The following is a 24950-nucleotide window of genomic DNA, read 5'->3' on the forward strand; positions in this document are numbered from 1 at the left end:
TCAAGTAGTATTTTACTGGGTGACTTTCACTTTTACTTGAGTCATTTTCTATGAAGGTATCTTTACTTTTACTCAAGTATGACAATTGGGTACTTTTTCCACCACTGCTGCTGCACTGAGGAAGCTCGCAGACAAAGATAGGCCCAATTCCAAATTAACCTCTAGACACTTCTCAATTATCTGAAAGGATTGGACAGGGTGTACGCAATATGTTTATCTTCTGGGAAATATGTTTATCTTCTGGGCAATACTCTAAACTAGAGCAGACATGATATGGCAGCATTCGAGCCAGGTCGACTTTTTTGCAATAACGACTGACTGAATGACGACAGTGGAAGGTTAGCCATCTTCATGTCCACACGCTATATGTATCTTCCATGAACAACAGCTAGTGACAACATTTTGTAAATAAGCAACATTTAATCAATCATCAACACATTAAGACAAAAAGGTATGAACTGTCTGAAATGTATAGTTGTACTACTATTGAGGATAATATATCTAAATGTACTAAAGCTTTTACCTCCCATTTTTCTAAATAGATCTAAAGCAGTAACCATGGCATCAACAACTACATTGTCTACCGGTATTTTAAAGGCACTTTACATGGCCTGAGCAACAAGGCAGTCCTACAGAATGGACCCATTGTTTTCTAGAGTAGACACTGAATGTAGAGAACACTGGAGAGTGTTCTAGAAGGCAAACAATGGTTCTTTACCACTGGGGGGCAAATCCTAACTTCTACTTTAGTCAAATTTTAACTTAGTCATACATGCATAGATGTGATATCATTGGGAGACTATGTGAAAATTGGAAGTTAGGATACACCCCAGAGTTCCATTTGACCACTGTTGCTTATATAAGTTGTTGTTGGGGTCAATGGTTAAAGGTAAGCGGTGAGGAGGAGAGGTCACTGGACCTGTTTCTTCAGCCAGGTCCTCATGTGCTCCACCTGTGCTGCCACACTACTCTTGGCTGTGCCACCAGGGGCGCTGTACTGCTCCACACTGCTACTGTAGTCCCACACCGCAGACACATCACTGGAAAACAGGGGGCTGGAGCAAGGGGAGGGTGAAGTGGAAAGGATAAGGAGGTGGGGGGGACAAAAGAGTGATAATACGAAGAAGTGTGTGCATGCGTGCTTGCGCTCACCTGGCAGTCTGCAGGTCCTCCACAGTGAGTTGGTTCAGGGGAATGTTCTTGGATTCAGCCAGAAACACAGCTTTACCTGAGATACCATGAGCCTCTCTGAACGGCACCTGACATGAGAGAGAGCGCGAGAGAGAATATAAAATACCACAATTGTGACACACACACAGAGAGAGAGAGAGAGAGAGAGAGAGAGAGAGAGAGAGAGAGAGAGAGAGAGAGAGACAGAGAGAGACAGACAGACAGACAGACAGAGAGAGAGAGAGACAGACAGACAGACAGAGAGAGACAGACAGAGAGAGAGAGAGACAGACAGACAGACAGACAGACAGACAGACAGACAGACAGACAGACAGAGACAGACACAGACAGAGACAGACAGACAGACACAGACAGACAGACAGACACAGACAGACAGACAGACAGACAGACAGACAGACAGACAGACAGACAGACAGACAGACAGACAGACAGACAGACAGAGAGAGAGAGACAGAGAGAGAGACAGAGAGAGAGAGAGAGAGAGAGAGAGAGAGAGAGAGACAGACAGACAGAGAGAGACAGACAGAGACAGAGAGAGAGAGAGACAGAGAGAGAGAGAGACAGAGAGAGAGAGAGAGAGAGAGAGAGAGAGAGAGAGAGAGAGAGATAATATAAAATACCACAATTGTGACACAGAAACTCTGCTAAAGTTTGCTGGCTAAATAAACAGTTTAATTAACTTTAAACCTTACCATAATTGTGGTGAACACACACAAACGCACATATCCCTGGTTTGAGTGGTTAATTAGTACTCACCCCCTTCCTGACGAGGTAGTAGGCCAGGTCAGTAGCCAGCATGTCAGGACTGAGGGCAGCTTCCATCACACTGGGGTTGATCTGACACAGGAAACAGGAAATGGGTCAGAGGAATTGGCCGTGAAAGGACTTAGAGGGAAGGATGTTGCAGGTTGTAGGGCACTAAGGTGTAAGAGTTTAGGATGTAGTAAGTAGGGCACAAGGGTGTAAAGGTGCTCAGTGTTGGGCACTAGGGTGTAGGGTGTATGGGGTCAGGTGTGGCATCCATCTCACCTTTAGAGTGGACATGACACCTGTGGTGACCTGCAGCACAGCGTGTACCGTGTCATAGCAGTCAAACATGGCCTCCTTATCCTCCTAGAGAGTCAGAGAGCGATAGAGAGAATTATTACACACACACACACACACACACACACACGTGTGGCTGTACCTGCAGATCTTTGTTGTAGGTGCTTGGCAGGCCCTTCAGGGTCATCAGAAAGCCTGCACACTGTGACACACACAGGACAGGGCACAGGTTTACACACACTGATATCATACCATTAATATCATAAAGGATGCTTGCTTATTATAATATAACTAATGGTGTTATGTGTTTCAGTTGGGGTCTTACTCTGCCAAAGACACGGCCTGCTTTACTCCTGATCAACTCCAGACTGTCAGCATTCTTCTTCTGAGGCATCAGACTGCTGCCTGTGCTACACACACACACACAGAGAGAGAAAGATCGTTAGAATATAACACAAAGGAAAAAAAGGGAACACATTGTTTTGAGTTCATAGTCATCATACACACAAACTCTCTCTCACACACACACACACACACACACACCTGTATGCGTCGGAGAGTGTGAGGAAGGAGAACTCCTTGGTGCTGTAGAGCATCAGGTCCTCTGCCATCTTACTGAGGTGCGTCAGACACAGAGACGCCCAGAACAAGAACTCAGCTGAAAGAGGGAGGGTGGAGAGAGCCAGACACACACACAGAGAGAGAAAGCATGAGCAGGGCAATGCAGTGACAGTCAGTTAATGCCAATATTTCTCATCTTCACATCTACATGTCTTCTCAGAATAGTAATAAAGCCAGTGGGGTTACCATACCAACAAAGTCCCTCTGGCCTGTGGCGTCCATGCTGTTGATGCTGATGTCATCAAAGGCCAGCTCTACAGGGGAAGAGACAGAAGACACAATCAATCTCAAACACTGTCTTGGAACATGTGTATGATTCATGTATATTGTGCCTTATAAGCATTTGTTATAAGCATTCATTAGAGTTCATGGCTCCTTATGTATGTTTATAGGAGCTGATTTTCAATGCAGGTTGACTCTCACCTTGACGCAGCATTTCCCTGTCGATGTTGAATGGAGTTCCAGCTATTGCTCCACTGGGTAACAAAAGTAGACACGGTATAACTATAACTCACAGATGACAGATAACAGTGTGTGTGTGTGCGCGCGCGCTTGTGCGTGTGTGTGTACCTGCCCAGGGGGAGCACGTTGACTCGTCTATTGATCTCCTGAAGCTGTTCCACATCTCTGCTCAGGGCCACCGTGTGACTGGGGAACAATCATAGAAATACAAATGTGTTTAATAGACTGACAACATCACCGACCACCTCGATTCTGTCTTTTGTTGCTAAATTTTAAATGGTGTTTTTTTACATTGGATATAAGTAGACTCAGAGCTAGAACATGGTATATCATACACTGCAGCTGAGGAACAATGGGAAAGTAATTCTGCTTTGAAAGTTGATAAACTTGTAACTCCACTTTTGAGAAAATGGCCCTTGAATGTTTTGGTACGTACTGGAGAGCTTTTCTTTGTCTACACCCATTCAGCATCGTTCACACCCTCTTAAGCCTTAGCCCCACCTATATCTTTAACAATTCATATGTGAGGCCATGTGCAGAGTGAGTAAGGTAGTGAACAACCAAAGATTTCAAGATTAAAAGTGGCGAAAGTAGTAACCTACAATTAGGAAAAACTCCAGGTAAAAATACATTTGATCTAGTCCTTGGCTTATATCATAATCTGACTTTGGTGCAGGTCAAGTTGTTCTTCACATTACCGCCTCTGGTAAACAAACACTATATAAAATAAAATCAAAGTTTATTTGTCACATGCACAAGATACAGAAGGTGTAAAAGGTACAGTGAAATGGTTACTTGCATATTTGCAAGTAACAATATAAAAAATTGAAAGTGTCCAGATAAAAATATTTTATAACTATAAGATGATGCTTACCTCAGACTGTGAAGGAAATTAATTAATGACATACTATGCTGTTTAACTAGACATACTATGCTGTTTTTTTACTTAAATAATTGTTCATTGTGATATGCTGTTTTTTACTACTGATGCAAACTTGTCTTGTGTGACTTAGTCATAAATCTGAGCGTACAGATTAATGAGCCGCTCGGCAGGAATTGAACTATGTGGGAAGTGCAGGAAGGAACAGAGAATGGTGGCGATATCAGCTATCTTGATCAAACACAGACGAGCTAAATTTGTTTTTACAAGTCTGTGCAGAACAACTCTGTTGTTTCTGCACATCTGCTAACAGTCACATTCAGTACCAGTCAAAAGTTTGGACACACCTACTCATTCAAGGGTTTTTCTTTATTTTTACTATTTTCTACATTGTAGAATAATAGTGAAGACATCAAAACTATGAAATAACACATATGGAAGTAACCAAAAAAGTGTTAAACAAATCTAAATATATTTTACTTCAAATATCCACCCTTTGCCTTTATGACAGCTTTGCACACTCTTGGCATTCTCTCAACCAGCTTCACCTGGAATGCTTTTCCAACAGTCTTGAAGGAGTTCCCACATATGCTGAGCACTTGTTGGCTGCTTTTCCTTCACTCTGCCGTCCGACTCATCCCAAACCATCTCAATTGGGTTGAGGTCGGGGGATTGTGGAGGTCAGGTCATCTGATGCAGCACTCCATCGCTGCAGAATGCTGTGATAGCCATGCTGGTTAAGTGTGCCTTGAATTCTAAATAAATCACAGACAGTGTCACCAGCAAAGCAACCCCACATCATAACACCTCCTCCTCCATGCTTTACGGTGGGAACCACACATGCGGATTTCATCCGTTCACCCACACCGCGTCTCACAAAGTCACGGCGGTTGGAACCAAAAATCTCCAATTTGGACTCCAGACCAAAGGACACATTTCCACCGGTCTAATGTCCATTGCTCGTGTTTCTTGGCCCAAGCAGGTCTCTTCTTATTATTGGTGTCCTTTAGTAGTGGTTTCTTTGCAGCAATTCAACCATGAAGGCCTGATTCACACAGTCCCCTCTGAGCAGTTGATGTTGAGATGTGTCTGTGACTTGAACTCTGTGAAGCATTTATTTGGGCTGCAATTTCTGAGGCTGGTAACTCTAATGAACTTATCCTCTGCAGCAGATGTAACTCTGGGTCTTCCATTCCTGTGGCGGTCCTCATGAGAGCCAGTTTCATCATAGCGCTTGATGGTTTTTGCGACTGCACTTGAAGAAACGTTCAAAGTTGTTGAAATTTTCCACATTGACTGACCTTCATGTCTTAAAGTAATGATGGACTGTCGTTTCTCTTTGCTTATTTGAGCTATTCTTGCCATAATATGGACTTGGTCTTTTACCAAATAGGGCTATCTTCTGTATACCCCCCCTTACCTTGTCACAACACAACTGATTGCCTCAAACGCATTAAGAAGGAAAGAAATTCCACAAATTAACTTTTAAGAAGGCACACCTATTAATTGAAATGCATTCCAGGTGACTACCTCATGAAGCTGGTTGAGAGAATGCCAAGAGTGTGCAAAGCTGTCATCAAGACAAAGGGTGGCTATTTGAAGAATCTCAAATATAAAATATATTTTGATTTGTTTAACACTTTTTTGGTTACTCCATGATTCCATATGTGTTATTTCATAGTTTTGATGTCTTCACTATTATTCTACAATGTAAAAATAGTAAAAAATAAAGAAAAACCCTTGAATGAGTAGGTGTGTCCAAAATGTTGACTGGTAGTGTAGATAAGAGGGTGTAATTTCTATAAAAGGAGAAAGCCAACTATGTTCGTTGGGCTTTTCAACATCATTTTTGCAAATCTTATAATAAAGTTGTTGTTTGAAAGAATCTGCAGTCTCTCTTCCTATAGAATTTCTACCACAAGACTAAATTGATGGGTCATGTGAAAGAAATGCTATAACCACACCCCAGCTAAGTGGATGGGTCACTATTGTCTAGACATGTACACATGTTCATGAAATACAATAGATGGCCATAATCACCACCAGACACACTTGGTTTACTTGATGGGTCATGTAATCATCTGGCGAAGTGGACGCTTTTGTTTAGACATGTTTAGCTAGCTAGCTAAACAATTAACCATAATCCCAACCCATACTACTAGCAATACAAAGGGATTGTCATAGCAAGACACCATGCATGAAATGCGGTAGTATGAATCTGCAGGTAGCTAAAGCTAATCAACTAGGTTCAATGTTAGATAGCTAGCTTACATTAGGCTATAACTAGCAATGCAAATGGCTTTCTGAGATACAAATAATATTACTACACAGATCATACACGTAACATTAGCTAGCGAGCCAGCAAGCTAACGTTCGCTAGCTAGCTAACAGTACGCTTTAACTTGCAATGAAAACGACTTTCTGACAAAATTAGAAACGTATAATATCTGAAAATGTAGCTAGACTCTTACTCGTATACATGGACGAACACTTCACGGCAGACTGAAACCCGTTTAACTAAGTAAGACGTCCTGTGTCATTTCCGTTTTGTTTGTACAGCTTGTTTGGCCCGCGATGTGTCAAGTCACTCCGGTTCACACTCACGGTGTGCAGAAAGTAGTCCATCACAACTTTTTCCCACTGATCTATGTCGATAGCGCCTGCTAAATTCAGGGCAGCAATGTTGTTGAGAGCAGTAGCAACACTTACAGTTCTCCTGGGCTAACAAGAATGATGTACACATACAGCCCATGTTCTAGACAGAAGCATGCTACATAGCAGACCAATCCGAACTCATCTCACGGCATGTCCAGCCCATCCATTATCTCACCCAATCATGGCTAGTGGGAAGGTTCCTGTCTTTTTACATGGCTAAACCAACTAGGATCACCATTTAACAATTTTATTTGAATTTACAGATGGTATACAAGTTTGTTATTAAGGCACATGAAAGTTCACATGTTCCAGAAGGCATTTCTGCCACAAAAACTCATTTTGATTTTTTTTGTAAATGTACGTTCAAATGCCTTTCCTGTGAAGTAGTGACGTGCGACTAACGCCTAGCTTCCTGAAACGGGTTACATATGCTCTGTAGACTGAAACAACATTCACTTTATATTCCATCAATATTTGTTGCCTCAATCCTGTTTTTAACTTTGACTCAGTGTCAAGCAGTGGATCTAGACATCATTTAGGAACATTGCAAACATATGCAGTGGTGCTGAACAGAAGGAGAGGCTATTGTACCTCAGAATCCAGTGGCTCCATCTGATTGGCTGAGCTCTCTGCATGTGGGTGTACCCAGGAAACAGCACGTCAATCTCTCTGGGGATCAAAAGACAATAGGTAAACATGATATACTGTGTGTGTGCGTGCATGCATACATACAGGTAACTGCCAAAATAATGTCTTAATAGGGCGTTGGGCCACCACGAACCGGCAGAACAGCTTCAATGAGCCTTGGCATAGATTGTACAAGTGTCTGGAACTCTATTTGATGGATGTGACACCATTCTTCGACGAGAAATTCCATGATTTGGTGTTTTGTTGATGGTGGTGGAAAACGCTGTCTCAGGCGCCGCTCCATAATCTCCAATAAGTGTTCAATTGGGTTGAGATCTGGTGACTGAAACGACCATGGCATTTCGTGAAACATCAGCTTGAGCAGTTTTCGTCACTGAAGCTCCTGCCAAACAATCACCCCTCTTTCAAAATAACTAACATCTCTTCTTCTAGCCATGGTAGCCAAAATAATGGGCAACTGGGCTTGCCTAGCATTTTTATACATGACCCTAAGTGTTAATAGTGCGTTGGTTGACAGTGAAGTGTGTGACAAGTCAGTCAAGACAGCATCCATATTGCTCTAGCCGGCAGCCTTGTGGGGATTCAGTATCCAACCCAGCAAACTAGTTTAGTCCTCAGAGGGACAGGTTTACACCCTATCCTTTTTTTCATGGTCCTCCGAGATGGATTTAGCGACCAACAGTTTTTCATGGTCCTTCGAATCACCGGATTCTGACCTGGCTACAGTGAAGATGTTCTAGTACCCAAATGAATAACTGTTTCCGAACTCCTGGATGCAGATGAGTTATTTTGCATTCCTATGCCGAATGGGGCTGCTGTCACCACCAACACCACACACACAAAGCTGTCGCTTCCCAGAGGAAGATGAGCTGCGAGGCTTTACACCCCTCTCTCATCGTACAGTCGACCACCCATATTCCAGGCATCCTCAGTAGTCCTGGAGTGACCACACCCTCTCCAGTTGGGAGCTGCAGAGGGACTACGAGAAGCTGCTTTATGAGAGGGAAGAGTTCAAGAGGGCGTACTCTTGCCCTTCCCGGCCTGAGCCACCACTGCGGGAGCACCGATATTGCCGCTACTCTCCTGACCACCACCACTCTAGACCCTCCGGGCCAGAGCCATCGTCACCTCCACGGGAGCGCCACCACCACCGATACTCCCCGACTTGGCCCGGCTACTCCCCTGAGAGACACTACTCCAAGCCCTCCAGGCCTAAGCGTTCACCACCTCCATGGGACCGTTGGGACTTCCACTATATCCCGAGGTGGCCCAGCTGCTTTCCTGACCGACGTCCATCTAGGCCTCCCCCGGCTTGAGCCACTGGAGCCCCGAGTCCCCTTCTGCTCCCCAGAGATGCCTAGCTCCCCAGTAGATCGACACAACTCCAGAGTGCACAGTCCACCACACCAAGGTCTGCACCCCCCTCAGCCTGAGCCTCGACTAGCCATAGTTAAGGAGACTCCCGCTCCAGTCGTGGAGCCACAACTGCTGCCACAGGGCCTGTTCTGGCTGCCGTTGCTCGGGTGCCCGAGGTTCGACTGTCTGCTACCCTGGAACCTTCAGCCACAAAGACTCCAGCCGCTCTCCCTCGGGAGCCCTCCCTGCTCCTGGCCCAGAGCCCAAGCCAGCAGTGGATTATTCACACGCTCCTAGGATGAAGCCAAAGCCTGCAGCTCCTGCAGATGTCAAGTGCAGCCTGGACATGGGGGCCTCTCCAGCCACGGCCTGGTTGGATCAGACCCTTCCTGCCTTCGAAGTACAGCCTGCTGGCACGGCCCTGTCAGCCCATGCCTGGTCGGACCTGCCGGTCCCAGGCCTGGTGTCCCTGCTGGCCCCGCTTGCTAGCGCACCGATACCTCCTAGATGTCCAGTTCCCTGCCACCACGGTAGGGTCAGAGTTCCCTTCCTTCCTGGTAGGGTCCGAGATCCCTTCCTTCCCAGTATGGCCAGAGTTCCCCTCCTTCCTAGTAGGGTCAGGTTTAGAGTTCCCTGCCTCCCCTGTAGGGTTGACGTTTCCTTCCTCCCTGGTAGGTCCAGTCTATCCTGCCGTACCCGGCCCTCAGTCGCAGGCTCTAGTTGCAGGCTCACAGTGTTCTGGCTTAGGTCCGTGGACTGCTGCCTTAGTACAAGGGCCCCAGTCCTCTGCTGTTCTATTTTCACAGTCCCTTGCACTAGAAGCCTCTAAATTAGCTGCTCTGCCAGGCCCTAGGTATTCTACCCATTTAGGCCCCACGTTTGCTTCACCACCAGGTCTGCAGTCTCCTCCCCTGCACAGATCGCGGCCCCCTGCCTTATTGGGTACGCAACATCCTAGCCCACCAGGCATAGAGCCCCCTGCCCTGCTAGGTCCTAAGTTAGCTGCCACGTCTGCAGTCTTCTGCCCTGCTTGGATTGCAGCCCCCTACCTTATTGGGTATGCAGCGTCCTAGCCTGCAAGGCTTAGAGCCCCCTGCCCTGCCAGGGTCTAAGTTAGGTGCCCTGTCTGTAGGTCTGCAGTCTCCTGCCCTGCTCAGATCACAGTCATTCTGTCTTTCAGGTTCAGACTCATTCTCCCTGTAAGGTTGAGAGTCGTTCTCCCTCTCAGGTTCAGAGTCATTCTCCCTGTCAGGCCCAGTTATCAGCACCTCTCGTTTCGCTGTCTCCAGCCCTAGTCAGCCCGCTCTGCCAGGCTTTAGGTTCTGTGCCCTACTAGGTCCGCAACCTCAGTTGGTCTGCAGCCCCCAGCCTCAGTCAGCAAGCAGTCACCCTCCCTAGTGCTACACACCAACCCTCCTGCACTAATTCCAGACCATGGGTCTCCTGTCCCACCAGGCTCGGAATTAGCTGTTCCTCTAGGTCTGCAGTCCCTGCCCCTAGCCAGTTCGCAGACTCTGCTCAGCTTGGTTCTCAGTCTCTAGCCTTAGTAGTAAGCTTAAGTCTCCTGCCCTGTCAGGCCCCGAGTTCCCTGCCCTGCTAGGCCCTCAGCCCCCTGACCTGGGGGACCCACCGTTCCCTGACCCGGGGGGCCTGCTGTCTCCAGTTCTGGGAGGCCACCTGCCTCCTGCACTGAAAGACCCTCCGGCCCTCAGGAAACCGCCGGACATCGTCTCTGAGGCCCAGCTGGCCCCTTACGTCGAATCCCTGAAGAGCCTCGCCCAGGGGTCCCCACCTGCTCCACCATGGGAGCAATCGCCTCCAGCAGTGGTGAGAGATTCACCAACCCGAGCAGCAGCCAGTGAGCTGCCAAAGACAGTTGTGGCCGGCGTGCCACATACTTCCTTCAACTGTGGTCAGCCTCCGGCACCATACCAAGATCCCAAGGATTGTCCCCAGCCACACGGCACCAGCTGAGCTAGAGGACCCTCAGCCACCCCTGTGGCCTCCATTGGGTGGCCAAGGACTGTCTCCGCACCTCTGTGCACCTCCCAAGTGGCGGCCCCTAAGCCCTGCCTGTCCTGGCTGACAGGACAAGGCCCGCTAGGACTAAGCTCCCCCTTGAGACCTGTGGACCCCATTAGAGACTGTGCCCTTTAGGTTAGAGGCCTTTTTGTGGATGTTAATATTTTCATAAGAAATATTGGGGCAGCTGTAAAAAAGACTGACCTACTCCCCTCCTCTCTACCTAACTTTCCCTCACAGTCCCCTTAGTTCCCCCACAGTCCCGTTAGGGTGAGATCTCACCATCTCAGCTGTCCATCACAGCCCTTCGGCTTCAGTCAATCAGCTTGCCCAAATTCACATCTGGACTCTGACCCCTCCCACCCCAGGTCTGAGCGTTTTTAGTCATCGAAAGAAGAAGAGTCACATTTTGTATGGCGACTAAGTTGACTGTGTCTACTAGGAAGATTGTGCATGCATCTAAGAAAAACCACAAGTTGATTCCTAAATAACTTAAGAATGTGTGTTAGTGATGAAGATAAATAAAAGTCCTGGACTAAGAAGCATCCGTACTGTTCTTGCACGGGAAGCCTCTAGCAAGTCAGAATCTCAATAAATCAGCATTAAGTACATAGCGGGTGAGGGCTCAGAAGCCAACCGCTCAGACGAGCTCCAGCTTTTTCACTAAGCATGATGGGATGTTAAATCCACACCTGTGAATTAAGCACCAGCTTTCAATATACTTTGTATCCCTCATTTACTGAAGTGTTTCCTTTATTTTGTCAGTTACCTGTACATAAAACTTACACTGCTGCTCTCTCCACCATGGTTGTGATGAGTTGGAGAGCGTTTCCCTTAACAATGGAGATAGCATCCCTCAGCCACAACCTCATGTCTGTTACCACCTGATCAACCAATAAAACACAGAACCATATCAGAAACCCAATGCTCAACCAAAAGAAACACAAGAATGGCTTTACTCAGCATTACATCAGCGAGATTGAACAATCTCAAACTTCTCTTTCAAAAAACAAACAAAGAACGTGTGTTCAGCAGATCATCACACCTACCTGGTCGTTTCTGCTCCTACCAGTGTGTAACTTCCCAGCTGGTTCACCTATCAGCTCCTGATAAAACACAAACACAGAGATACATATATAATACAAATATATACAGTGCATTCAGAAAGTATTCAGACCCCTTCCCTTTTTCCACATTTTGTTACGTTACAGCCTTATTCTAAAATGTATAAAATATTTTTCTCCCACTCATCAATCTACACACAATACCCCATAATGACAGAGCGAAAACAGCTTTTTAGAAATGTTTGCAAATGTATTAAATATAAAAGACAGAAATACCTTATTTACATAAGTATTTAGACCCTTTGCTATGATACTCAAAATTGAGCTCAGGTGCATCCTGTTTCCATTGATCATCCTTGAGATGTTTCTACAACTTTGATTGGAGTACACCTGTGGTAAATTCAATTGATTGGACATGATTTGGAAAGGCACACACCTGTCTATATAAGGTCCCACAGTTGACAGTGCATGTCACAGCAAAAACCAAGCCAAGAGGTCAAAGGAATTGTCTGTAGAGCTCTGAGACAGGATTGTGTCGAGGCACAGATCTGGGGAAGGGTACCAAAAAATGTCTGCAGCATTGAAGGTCCCCATGAACACAGCGGCCTCCATCATTCTTAAATGGAAGAAGTTTGGAACCACCAAGACTCTTCCTAAAGGTGGCCGCCCGGCCAAACTGACCAATCGGGGGAGAAGGGCCTTGGTCAGGGAGGTGACCAAGAACCCGATGATCACTGACAGAGCTCCAGAGTTCCACTGTGGAGATGGGAGAACCTTCCAGAAGGACAACCATCTCTAAAGCACTCCACCAATCAGGCCTTTATGGTAGAGTGGCCAGACGGAAGCCACTCCTCAGTAAAAGGCAAATGACAGCCAGCTTGGAGTTTGCCAAAAGGCACCTAAAGGACTCTCAAACAAGATTCTCTGGTCTGATGAAACCAAGATTGAACTCTTTGGCCTGAATGCCAAGCATCACGTCTGGAGGAAACCAGGCACCATCCCTATGTTGAAGCATGGTGGTGGCAGCACCATGCTGTGGGGATATCTTTCATCGGCAGGGACTGGGAGACTAGTCAGGATTGAGGGAAAGATGAACGGAGCAAAGTACAGAGAGATCCTTGATGAAAACCTGCTCCAGAGCGCTCAGGACCTTAGACTGGGGCAAAGGTTCACCTTCCAACAGGACAATGACCATAAGCACACAGCCAAGACAACACAGGAGTGGCTTCGGTACAAGTCTCTGAATGTCCTTGAGTGGCCCAGCCAGAGGCCGGACTTGAACCCGATCGAATATCTCTGGAGACCTGAAAATAGCTGTGCAGCGATGCTCCCCATCCAACCTGACAGAGAGAAACTCCCCAAATAAAGGTGTGCCAAGCTTGTAGCGTCCTACCCAAGAAGACTTGAGGCTGTAATCGCTGCCAAAGGTGCTTCAACAAAGTACTGAGTTAAGGGTCTGAATACTTATGTAAATGTGATTTTTATTTTTAACAAATTTGCAAACATTCCTAATAACCTGTTTTTGCTTTGTCATTATGGGGTATTGTGTGCAGATTGATGAGGTGGAAAAATGATTTCATCCATTTTAGAATAAGGCTGTAATGTAATAAAATGTAGAAAAAGTCAAGGGGTCTGAATACTTCCCGAATGCACTGTATGCATGGTCATTCTGACAATCAAGGGTCCGTATTTGTCCCATTGTTACGATCTTCAGCCAGCACTCTGAATTGCTGATTCAAGGTTTGCCCCACCCACACTTCACCTTTAGTCTGCGCTCATTGGCTGTGTGGATGTCCTCATCTCCAGGCTTGACCTCAAAAACACCTTTGGACCATTCATCATGGATCTGAAACACACACACACACACACACACACACACACATCCGTAAGTGAAGTTTGGTTCACCTTTTGGCCCAGCGTGTGAGCTGGGTTTGAGTTACGCATGGACCCTTGGGGGTGCACAAAGATTGTGGGCAATATATATTTTAACTCATGGGGGTACCCATGTTACTATATTGAACACTTATGTGAGTGCCTAGCAAGTAGCAACCCAGGCACCCCTGTTGTTCGATTAAAATGAGAGTGAATGATATCAACAAAAGTGTTGTTTGGCATCTAAACCGACTCTACTATGCCATTGAAGATGGCACCGTACTGGATGGCTGCCGTTTTGCAAGCTCTGACCCAACTTCGCTATTTTGTGACTATTATTTTTATTTTATTTTCACGAAATGTATCAGCTATTATTTCTTACAACCGACAAGAACTCTTGAACATCAAATCGGCAGTTATTTACACCAATTCCAGCTTCTACTTCGACTCATCTGCACTGGGCTCTCGCTGTAATTCCAACCCAATTTTCGGCCTACCCAAGACGAAACGCCGGCGTTACAGAGGCAAGAGGGCAGGGATCCTGGTGAGATTAAGGTGATTCTACTGGCTAAATCACTTGATAATAAGATGGATGACCTCCGATCGCGGATTTGCTACCAACGGGAATCTTGGAACTGCAATATTCTTTGCTTTTCAGAAACATGGTTCTCGGACAAGACACCCCCCACGGCTATCCAACTCGATGGATTCTCCATTCACTGGGCGGACAGGAAAGTGGAGTTAGGGAAATTGAGGGTGTGCCAACTGGTGTGCTAATTCCAGCGCGGTGGAAGTTTCGACCCACTGTTCACCCGTCTTGGAATACCTGATGGTCAAATGTCGACCCTTCTACCTCCCGAGGGAGTTTTCAGCTGTTATCGTGACTGCTGTATGCATTCCACCTCAGGACAAAAAAAAGAAGAAGCTGGCACTTAAACTGTACAAGGCTATAAACAAGCAGGAAAACCTACACCCAGAGGCTGCCTTTCTGGTTGCCGGCGATTTTAATTCGGTGTCACTAAGACACGTGATGGCCAACTTCCAGCAACACGTCTCAAATGCCATTAGGGGCGATAAAGTCCTAGACCACTGCTATTCTAACCACAAGCAAGCATAGAACGCCCTCGTCCGCCATTCTGCAAATCAGATCACGTACTCTTGCTTTCTGTTTACAAGCAGAAGCTGAAACAGGAAGTACCCACGATTCACTCCGTTGAGAAAAAGGTCACCAGAATCAGAGGTTATGCTACAGGACTGCTTTGCTAGCGCTGATTGGAATATGTTTCGAGACTCCGCCGATAACGTCGACCAGCTAACCACCTCCGTTACCGGCTTCATTAGAAAATGCATCGGCGACGTTGTACCCACGATGAGGGTTTGATGCTTCCCCAATCAAAAGCCCTGGATTAACACAGAGGTTGGCGCTAAACTAAAGAACAGGGCTACCGCACACAGAGCTATCGCAGATAACCCTGAGGCTACAGCTAAGGACAGGAACAAGTATAAGAAGTCTCGCTATGACCTCCGCAGAGTCATCAAATGAGCAAAAAGACAATATAGGAATAAGGTGGAATCATACTACACAGGCTCCGATGCCCACCCCATGTGGCAGGGGCTACAGTCCATTACGGATTACAAAGGAAAACCCAACCATGACCTGCCCAACGATGCCGCTCTACCAGATGAACTCAATGCATTTTATGCACGCTTTGACAACAACAACATCGAGCCGGGTGTGAGGGCCGTCACCAACCCAGAGGATTGGGTGATCTCGCTCTCCGAGTCCGACGCGAGAAGGGTCTTTAATCAGGTCAACACCCGCAAGGCTGCGGGCCCCGACAGCATTCCAGGGCGCGTTCTTAGACATGCGCAGAAAAGCTGGCAGGCATATTCATGGTAATTTTCAACCTCTCCTTGTCCCAGTCTGTAATCCCCACATGTTTTAAGATGACCACAAATCATTCCTGTTCCTAATAACTCTAAGGCTTAATGCTACAATGACTACCGCCCTGTAGGCGGCCTGACTTCTGTAATCATGAAGTGCTTTGAAAGGCTGGTTATGGCACACATTAACTCCACCATCCCAGCCACCTTAGACTTACTCCAATTTGCATAACGCCCCAACAGATCCATAGATAACGCAATCTCAATTGCTCTCCACACTGCCCTCACCCACCTAGATAAGAGGAATACCTATGTGAGAATGCTGTTCATTGACTACAGCTCAGCGTTCAACAACATTGTCCCCTCCAAGCTCGTCACCAATCAATCAATCAATCAATTTTATTTTATATAGCCCTTCTTACATCAGCTAATATCTCGAAGTGCTGTACAGAAACCCAGCCTAAAACCCCAAACAGCTAGTAATGCAGGTGTAGAAGCACGGTGGCTAGGAAAAACTCCCTAGAAAGGCGAAAACCTAGGAAGAAACCTAGAGAGGAACCAGGCTATGAGGGGTGGCCAGTCCTCTTCTGGCTGTGCCGGGTGGAGATTATAACAGAACCATGCCAAGATGTTCAAAAATGTTCATAAGTGACAAGCATGGTCAAATAATAATCAGGAATAAATCTCAGTTGGCTTTTCATAGCCGATCATTAAGAGTTTGAAAACAGCAGGTCTGGGACAGGTAGGGGTTCCATAACCGCAGGCAGAACAGTTTAAACTGGAATAGCAGCAAGGCCAGGCGGACTGGGGACAGCAAGGAGTCACCACGGCCGGTAGTCCCGACGTATGGTCCTAGGGCTCAGGTCTCTCAGTTGGCTTTTCATAGCCGATCATTAAGAGTTGAAAACAGCAGGTCTGGGACAGGTAGGGGTTTCGTAGCCGCAGGCAGAACAGTTGAAACTGGAATAGCAGCAAGGCCAGGCGGACTGGGGACAGCAAGGTGTCATCATGCCCGGTAGTCCTGACGTATGGTCCTAGGGCTCAGGTTCTCAGAGAGAAAGAGAGAACGAGAGAATTAGAGAGAGCATACTTAAATTCACACAGGACACTGGATAAGACAGGAGAAGTACTCCAGGTATAACCAACTAACCCCAGCCCCCCGACACATAAACTACTGCAGCATAAATACTGGAGACAGGAGCGGTCCGGAGACACTGTGGCCCCATCCGAAGAAACCCCCGGACAGGGCCAAACAGGAAGGATATAACCCCACCCACTCCGCCAAAGCACAGCCCCCGCACCACTAGAGGGATATCCCCAACCACCAACTTACAATCCTGAGACAAGGCCGAGTATAGCCCACAGAGGTCTCCACCACAGCACAAACCAAGGGGGGGGCGCCAACCCAGACAGGAAGATCACGTCAGTAACTCAACCCACTCAAGTGACGCACCCCTCCCAGGGACGGCATGAAAGAGCACCAGCAAGCCAGTGACTCAGCCCCTGCAACAGGGTTAGAGGTTAGGACTCTGGATCTGTGTTTGAATACTCATACTAACCGCACTAACCTCACTAACAGTACTATTTGTGACTAAAATTGTAGTAAGCTTATTGGTCATAGTATGGATATAGTTAGTATGCCAAAAGTTCCCGGATCTCGTACTAAATTCGGCAAAATACGAAGTATACAAGCAGTGGACACTATTTCTGTGCTTTTAGGGCCCATAATGCAATTGTTCAGAAAATGATTTGAATTTGAAGAAAATGGTGGAAAATATGCAGCCGAAGTCCGACGAGAGCGGATACAAATTCATTGCTTTAACTAATTATGACAAATTTAAGAAAATGTCGAGCAATGTAATAAAGTAATGACTTTTCAAATAAGTTACGATACACGTTATGTTGGCTGACAATTTGTTAGTTACGCTATCCTTACAAACCGCATAGCATTACAGCAGTATGTACGGGTATGATAGCTAGTTACCTAACGTTAGTTGGCTACTAATATATCGAACTTGCCAGGCAGTATATTAACTATAATCTAACTAATTTCCCAATGTTTATTGACTTATTCACGTCATTCTTAGCTAAGTGGTATAGTCATTGTGCGTTCTCAATGGACATTGTTAATTCTGGCTATCTACTCCGATTTCAGAGCACTCTCGTCTGAGTGTGCCAGAGCGCAGAATAACTGATGAATTTACGAACGCTCAACACCCGTTGAATATATGGCTGGTGTCAGTAAACATCGGCAAAAAAAAGCATAATTAAATTGTTGCCAGCAGCACAATTACAGTCACCAACGCTCTGGATAAAATGAAAACAGCCTAAACAGCTCTGCTAGGGCGAGTAAAATGGTCATAGTGAGGTGTTCTCTCATTTCTGTGTGGAAATAGCTAGCAAGCTAGCCAACATTAGCCAGTTAGCTTGGGTGCTTGACTGCCGTTGTGAGGTCAGAACACTCATGTCAACCCTACTCCTCGGCCAGAGCGTCCAGTGACGCGCTCCAAGAGCAAAAAGGCTCTGAATTTACGAACAGACAATCTGACAACGCTCTGGATTTACGAAAGCCCAGAGCGCACTCTGAGCGCACTCTGAGCGCACTCTGAGCGCACTCTGCTCTGAGCGCACTCTGCTCTGAGCGCACTCTGCTCTGAGCGCACTCTGCTCTGAGCACACTCTGCTCTGAGCACACTCTGCTCTGAGCACACTCTGCTCTGAGCACACTCTGCTCTGAGCACACTCTGCTCTGAGCACACTCTGGCACTCTAGATTGAATTTACGAACACACCCGAAATTGTAAAATGTCTAGCTAGTCTTTTGTTATGCTAACAAGCTAGCAAGAGGTTACATAGCAACTGCATTAACTTCCGGTAGACAGGCGAAGCGCTAGTACGCTCAACTGAAAGGATACCATTTGTTTACAGTATACTAAAATGAACTAATAGTATGTAGTATATACTCATTAAGTATGTAGCATACAGTATGTTAGTCTGGGTATTCGAACACAGCTTGGGTCTGAACACCTCCCTCTGTAACTGGATCCTGGACTTCCTGACGGGCCGCCCCTAGGTGGTGAGTGTAGGCAACATCACCTCCGCCACGCTGACCCTTAACATAGGGGCCCCACAGGGGTGTGTGCTTAGTCCCCTCCTGTACTCCCTGTTCACCCACGACTACGTGGCCACGCATGACTCCAACACCATTATCAAGTTCGCTAACAACACAACGGTGGTAGGCCTGATCACCAGCGACAATGAGTCAGCCTACAGGGAGGAGGTCAGAGACCTGGCAGTGTGGTGACGGAGCAACAACCTCGACATCAGTAAGACCAAAAAGCTGATCGTGGACTACAGGAAAGGGGGGGGCGAGCACAACTCCATCCACATTGACCGGGCGGCAGTGGAGCAGGTAGACAGCTTTAAGTTCCTCGGTGTCCAAATCTCTAAATACTTAAAATGGTCCAAACACACATACACAGTCGTGAAGATTTCGAGACAGTGCCTCTTCCCCCTCAAGAGGTTCAAAAAGTTTGGCATGGGCCCTCAAATCCTCAAACGGTTTTACAGCTGTACCATTGAGAGCATATTGACTGGCTGCATCACTGGTTGGTCTGGCAATAGCACCGCCTTCGATCGCATGGTGCTACAGAGGGTTGTGTGGACAGCCCAGTACATCACTGGGGCCGAGCTCCCTGCCATCCAGGACCTCTATCACAGGCGGTGTGAAAAGAAGGCCCGGAAAAACGTGAAAGACTCCAACCACCCAAGCCATAGACAATTTTCTCTGCTGCCGCACAGCAAGAGGTACCGGTGCATCAAGTCTAACACCAACAGGCTCTTGAACAGCTTCTATCCCCAAGCAATACGACTGATAATTAGCTAACAAAATAGCTACACGGACTGAGTTAACCTTGTATCTTTATTGACCTTTCATTTGAATCTTTGCACTGTCTCTATGCACACTCACAGGGCCCTACAAACTCACACATACTGTCACTCCAACACACACACAAACACTCACTCCATCATTTTCTCACTCACCCATAATATGCACATACATTTATACTGACTCTACACACATGCACACTCAGATACAACCTGCTGCTATTCTGTTTATCTTATATCCTGTTGCCTAGTCCCCTTACCCCTATAGATATATATCACTCCAGTATCCCTGCACATGTAAACATGGTATTGGAATTTACTTTTTAATTATTTCCTGTATATAGTATGCTTACTTACTTACTTTATTGTGTATTTCCTATTTGTATTTCTTGTGTGTTTTTTTCTATTAATACATTGTTATTGATTATTACATTGTTTGGTGTTGAGTTTGCAAGAAAGGCATTTCACTGTACTTGTGCATGTGACATTAAAACGTGAAACTTGCCATGCATGTGTGAATGCAGAGAGTTATTCTGCACTATGGCAGATTTTCAGCGGTCAACCTATTAACCCCAAAAAAGCGACATGGTGGGCTATAACACATTCACGCCCATTTTTTGTTGAGTTCGATTCTGTGATCAAAATACAACAGTCCCCATAGCCACAAAAATAAGGCCATTCAAATGTAAAATGTGGGGTGTTAATGTGTTGATCAATTTTAAACTTTAGGGGATATTTGTTGATTTGATGTGGCCAGTACAATCTAGTAGTCTTCCACATGGTCTACCTTCTTCCCTTTGTGCTGTTGTCTGTGCCCAATAATGTTTGTACCATGTTTTGCCCTACTACCATGTTGTGCTGCTGCCATGTTGTGTTGCTGCCATGCTATCTTAGGTCTCTCTTTATGTAGTGTTGTGGTGTCTCTTGTCGTGATGTGTGTTTTGTCCTATATTTATATTTTTAAACCCAGCCCCCGTCCCCGCAGGAGGCCTTTTGCCTTTTGGTAGGCCATCATTGTAAATAAGAATTTGTTCTTAACTGACTTGCCTAGTTAAATAAAGGTTAAATAAAAAAATATAGAGGTGCGTGTGTGTTCACCTGGTCCATCCCATGTAGGATCTTGTCCATCTCCTCTGCAGTGACCAGCTTGGCCTTCTCCAGGGCTTTGGCATACGCTTTGCTGCCACGGATGTCTGCGTCCCACATCCGCTTGTCATAGGCGATGGACGCGTTGAATTTCTCCATGATCGGGTCGGTGTCACCCACGAACCGACCTCCCCACAGTTTACTCCCCTGATAGAGACAGACAGAAAAACAGACAGGCAGGCAGACAGAAAAAAACAGACAGGCACCGGCAGACAGACAAACAGAAAAAGACAGGACAGACAGACAAGACACACAGCATAGGCAGTGTCATTTTTTTAGTCAAAAAAATTGACACAAAGAAGCTAGCTAACAAGCAAACAACATTGACACCTGTCAGCGCTACTTTTCGTTGAAGAAGAACCACTAGATCCAACAAGCTAGCATTTATTTAACCTAGAGAAGACCCATGTTGTCCAAGCTTCTGGACAGCTGATTTGACTGCACAGCGCAATGAAAACAATCCCTGGACATACACAAAGCCACACGTGGACGAGTTTAGCTAAATCAACAGTTTTAATAAAGAGATACATCGAAAAGTTATCTTACATCTGCACTCGCCATTCTCTTCTCTCAAAGATGCCGTAGCTGGCTAACTGTTCACTACCTAGGATCAGCAAAACGCCGATGACAGTGCACAAATAGTGTGATAAGAGTAATCAACAAACAAGCACAGCTGGAGGCAGTCATAAATACTAGTATACTGCCAGCAGCACAAACAATTACGTCACTTTTGCATGGTAATGTTAAAACCTTCAAAATAAAACCCTGCATTTCAAATCAAATCAAATGTCATTGGTCACATTCACGTGTTTAGCAGATGTTTATTGCGAGTGTAGCGAAATGCTTGTGTTTCTAGCTCCGACAGTGCAGTAATATCTAACAAGTAATATCTAACAATTTCACAACATATACCCAATACACACAAATCTAAGTAAAGCAATGGAATTAAGAATATATAAATATATGGACGAGCAATGTCAGAGTGGCATTGACTAAGATACAGTAGAATATTATAGACTACAGTATATACATATGAGATGAGCAATGCAAGATATGTAAACATTATTAAAGTGACTAGTGTTCCATTTATTAAAGTGTCCAGTGATTTCTAATCTATGTATATACACTACCGGTCAAACGTTTTAAAACACCTACTCATTCAAGGGTTTTTCTTTATTTTTATTATTTTCAACATTGTAGAATAATAGTGAAGACATCAAAACTATGAAATAACACATATGGAATCATGGAGTAACCAAAAAAGTGTTAAACAAATCAAAATATATTTTATATTTGAGATTCTTCAAATAGCCACCCTTTGCCTTGATGACAGCTTTGCACACTCTTGGCATTCTCTCAACCAGCTTCATGAGGTAGTCACCTGGAATGCATTTCAATTAACAGGTGTGCCTAATTTGTGGAATTTCTTTCCTTCTTAATGCGTTTGAGCCAATCAGTTGTGTTGTGACAAGGTAAGGGGGGTATACAGAAGATAGCCCTATTTGGTAAAAGACCAAGTCCATATTATGGCAAGAACAGCTCAAATAAGCAAAGAGAAACGACAGTCCATCATTACTTTAAGACATGAAGGTCAGTCAATACGGAACATTTCAAGAACTTTGAAAGTTTCTTCAAGTGCAGTCGCAAAAACCATCAAGCACTATGATGAAACTGGCTCTCATGAGGACCACCACAGGAATGGAAGACCTAGAGTTACCTCTGCTGCAGAGGTTAAGTTCATTAGAGTTACCAGCCTCAGAAATTGCAGCCCAAATAAATGCTTCACAGAGTTCAAGTAACAGACACATCTCAACATCATCTGTTCAGAGGAGACTGTGTGAATCAGGCCTTCATGGTCGAATTGCTGCAAAAAAAACACTACTAAAGGACACCAATAATAAGAAGAGACCTGCTTGGGCCAAGAAACACAAGCAATGGACATTAGACCGATGGAAATGTGTCCTTTGGTCTGGAGTCCAAATTTGAGATTTTTGGTTCCAACCGGCATGTCTTTGTGAGGCGCATATGGGTGAACGGATGATCTCCGCATGTGTATTTCCCACCATAAAACATGGAGGAGGAGGTGTGATGTGAGGTGGATTTTTTAGTGATTCACGAACATATAGTTAGAAATCTCTGTTGCTAGGCAATAACTTAATTGGTTCATTTCACTGTGTGTGTGTGCGTGTGTGTGTGTGTGTGTGTGTGTGTGTGTGTGTGTGTGTGTGTGTGTGTGTGAAGTGGGGATCTGACCTAGGGTCAAATTGCTCGCTCTTACCTAATCCATGGCTGTCCTACCTTATCAGAGACTGAAACCAGACTGTTGCCTAATGCATCTTTTCTCAAACAAAGTGCGGCGCCAGAGTTTAACAGAGTTTAGACTAGTCATGAGTAATTACAGCATGATGGGAGGGAAGAAGAGGAGTGGGTTTGTGTACGTTTGAGAGGTTGAGTGTGGACCTGTCATGTCCAACAATCAATCTTCAGGTCAAGCCAGGGTGAGCCAGGGTTGAACAGAGTTTAAAAGTTTTTGCATGACAAGGGTGTGATGAATTGTAATAATATTGTTTCTAAAATGAAATGACAGTCAAATTAAGCCGCTATCATAGACGAAGGGAGTGGGCGGAGCGGTAGAGAGCGGGAATCTGAAGATAATGGAAGGAGAACCCAAGAGGGAGGGGCTTTGAGCTAGGAGGGATGTGAATGGGACTATATATACGGGGAGGAGAGAGAGAGAGGGGAGGCTACTCTACAGACCAGCCCGGCTTTGTTGAATTGTAATAAAGTAAATCTTGATTCTACAAAAACTCTGGAAGAACTTTGATTTTTAATAAAGTATAGTGATTATTTTCCACATCAGATGGTGTGGGGGTGCTTTGCTGGTGACACTGTCTGTGATTAATTTAGAATTCAAAGCACACTTAACCAGCATGACTACCACAGCATTCTGCAGGGATACGCCATCCCATCTGGTTTAGGCTTAGTGGGACTATCATTTGTTTTTCATCAGGACAATGACCCAACACACCTCCAGGCTGTGTAAGGGCTATTTTACCAAGAAGGAGAGTGATGGAGTGCTGCATCAGATGACCTGGCCTCCACAATCCCCCGACCTCAACCAAATTGAAATGGTTTGGGATCAGTCGGACCGCAGAGCTAGACAATCTGGACCCTTTCTTTCTAAAATCAGCCGCCGAAATTGTTGCAACCCATATTACTAGCCTGTTCAACCTCTCTTTCGTATAGTCTGAGATCCCCAGAGATTGGAAAGCTGCCGCGGTCATCCCCCTCTTCAAAGGGGGTGACACTCTAGATCCAAACTGTTACAGACCTATATCCATCCTGCCCTGCCTTTCGAAAGTATTTGAAAGCCAAGTTAACAAACAGATCACCGACCATTTCGAATCCCACCGTACCTTCTCCGCTATGCAATCTGGTTTCCGAGCTGGTCATGGGTGCACCTCAGCCACGCTCAAGGTCCTAAATGATATAATAACCGCGATCGATGCAGCTGTCTTCATCGACCTGGCCAAGGCTTTTGACTCTGTCGATCACCACATTCTTATTGGCAGACTAAATAGCCTTGGTTTCTCAAATGACTGCCTCGCCTGGTTCACCAACTTCTTCTCAGATAGAGTTCAATGTGTCAAATCGGAGGGCCTGTTGTCTGGACCTCTGGCAGTCTCTATGGGGGTGCCACAGGGCTCAATTCTCGGGCCGACTATATTCTCTGTGTATATCAATGATGTCGTTCTTGCTGCTGGTGACTCTCAGATCCACCTCTACGCAGACGACACCATTTTGTATACATCTGGCCCTTCATTGGACACTGTGTTAACAAACCTCCAAACGAGCTTCAATGCCATACAACACTCCTTTCGTGGCCTCCAACTGCTCTTAAACGCTAGTAAAACTAAAAATCGAGCGCTGCTTGCACCCACCCGCCCGACTAGAATCACTAATCTCGGCGGGTCTGACTTAGAATATGTGGACAACTACAAATACCTAGGTGTCTGGTTAGACTCTAAACTCTCCTTCCAGACTCACATTAAGCATCTCCAATCCAAAGTTAAATCTAGAATCGGCTTCCTATTTTGCAACAAAGCCTCCTTCACTCATGCTAATAAACATGCCCTCGTAAAACGGACTATCCTACCGATCCTTGACTTTGGCGATGTCATTTACAAAATAGCTTCCAACACTCTACTCAGCAAATTG

The 24950-nt window shown here is 45.7% G+C and overlaps 1 protein-coding gene across 1 annotated transcript; it reads right to left on the reverse strand.

Annotated features, from left to right (window-relative positions):
- Positions 1 to 403: 403 nt before the first annotated feature.
- On the reverse strand, positions 404 to 21434 carry asl (argininosuccinate lyase). Its single transcript, XM_084177776.1, has 16 exons — positions 21279 to 21434; positions 20685 to 20879; positions 13706 to 13789; positions 11929 to 11985; positions 11666 to 11763; positions 7445 to 7522; positions 3427 to 3504; positions 3280 to 3332; positions 3048 to 3110; positions 2779 to 2893; positions 2561 to 2645; positions 2378 to 2437; positions 2221 to 2304; positions 1948 to 2028; positions 1153 to 1259; positions 404 to 1055 (listed from the first exon to the last, which is right to left on the reverse strand). Exons 1-16 carry the CDS (start codon positions 21291 to 21293, stop codon positions 911 to 913), a joined length of 1398 nt encoding a protein of 465 aa, XP_084033902.1. The 5' UTR covers positions 21294 to 21434; the 3' UTR covers positions 404 to 910.
- Between the last annotated feature and the right edge of the window lie 3516 nt (positions 21435 to 24950).

This window comes from Coregonus lavaretus (assembly GCF_964263955.1).
Source record: "Coregonus lavaretus genome assembly, chromosome: 15".
Lineage (NCBI taxonomy): Eukaryota > Metazoa > Chordata > Actinopteri > Salmoniformes > Salmonidae > Coregonus > Coregonus lavaretus.

What these genes read in the sequence shown, in the direction of transcription:
- asl (XM_084177776.1), bottom strand. An exon ending in TCCTACATGGGATGGACCAG is followed by an intron (nt 13,790 to 20,684) that starts GTGAACACACAC and finishes TGTGTGTTTCAG; the next exon opens with ATCCATGATGAATGGTCCAA. An exon ending in CCAATGAGCGCAGACTAAAG is followed by an intron (nt 11,986 to 13,705) that starts GTGAAGTGTGGG and finishes GTGTTTTATCAG; the next exon opens with GAGCTGATAGGTGAACCAGC.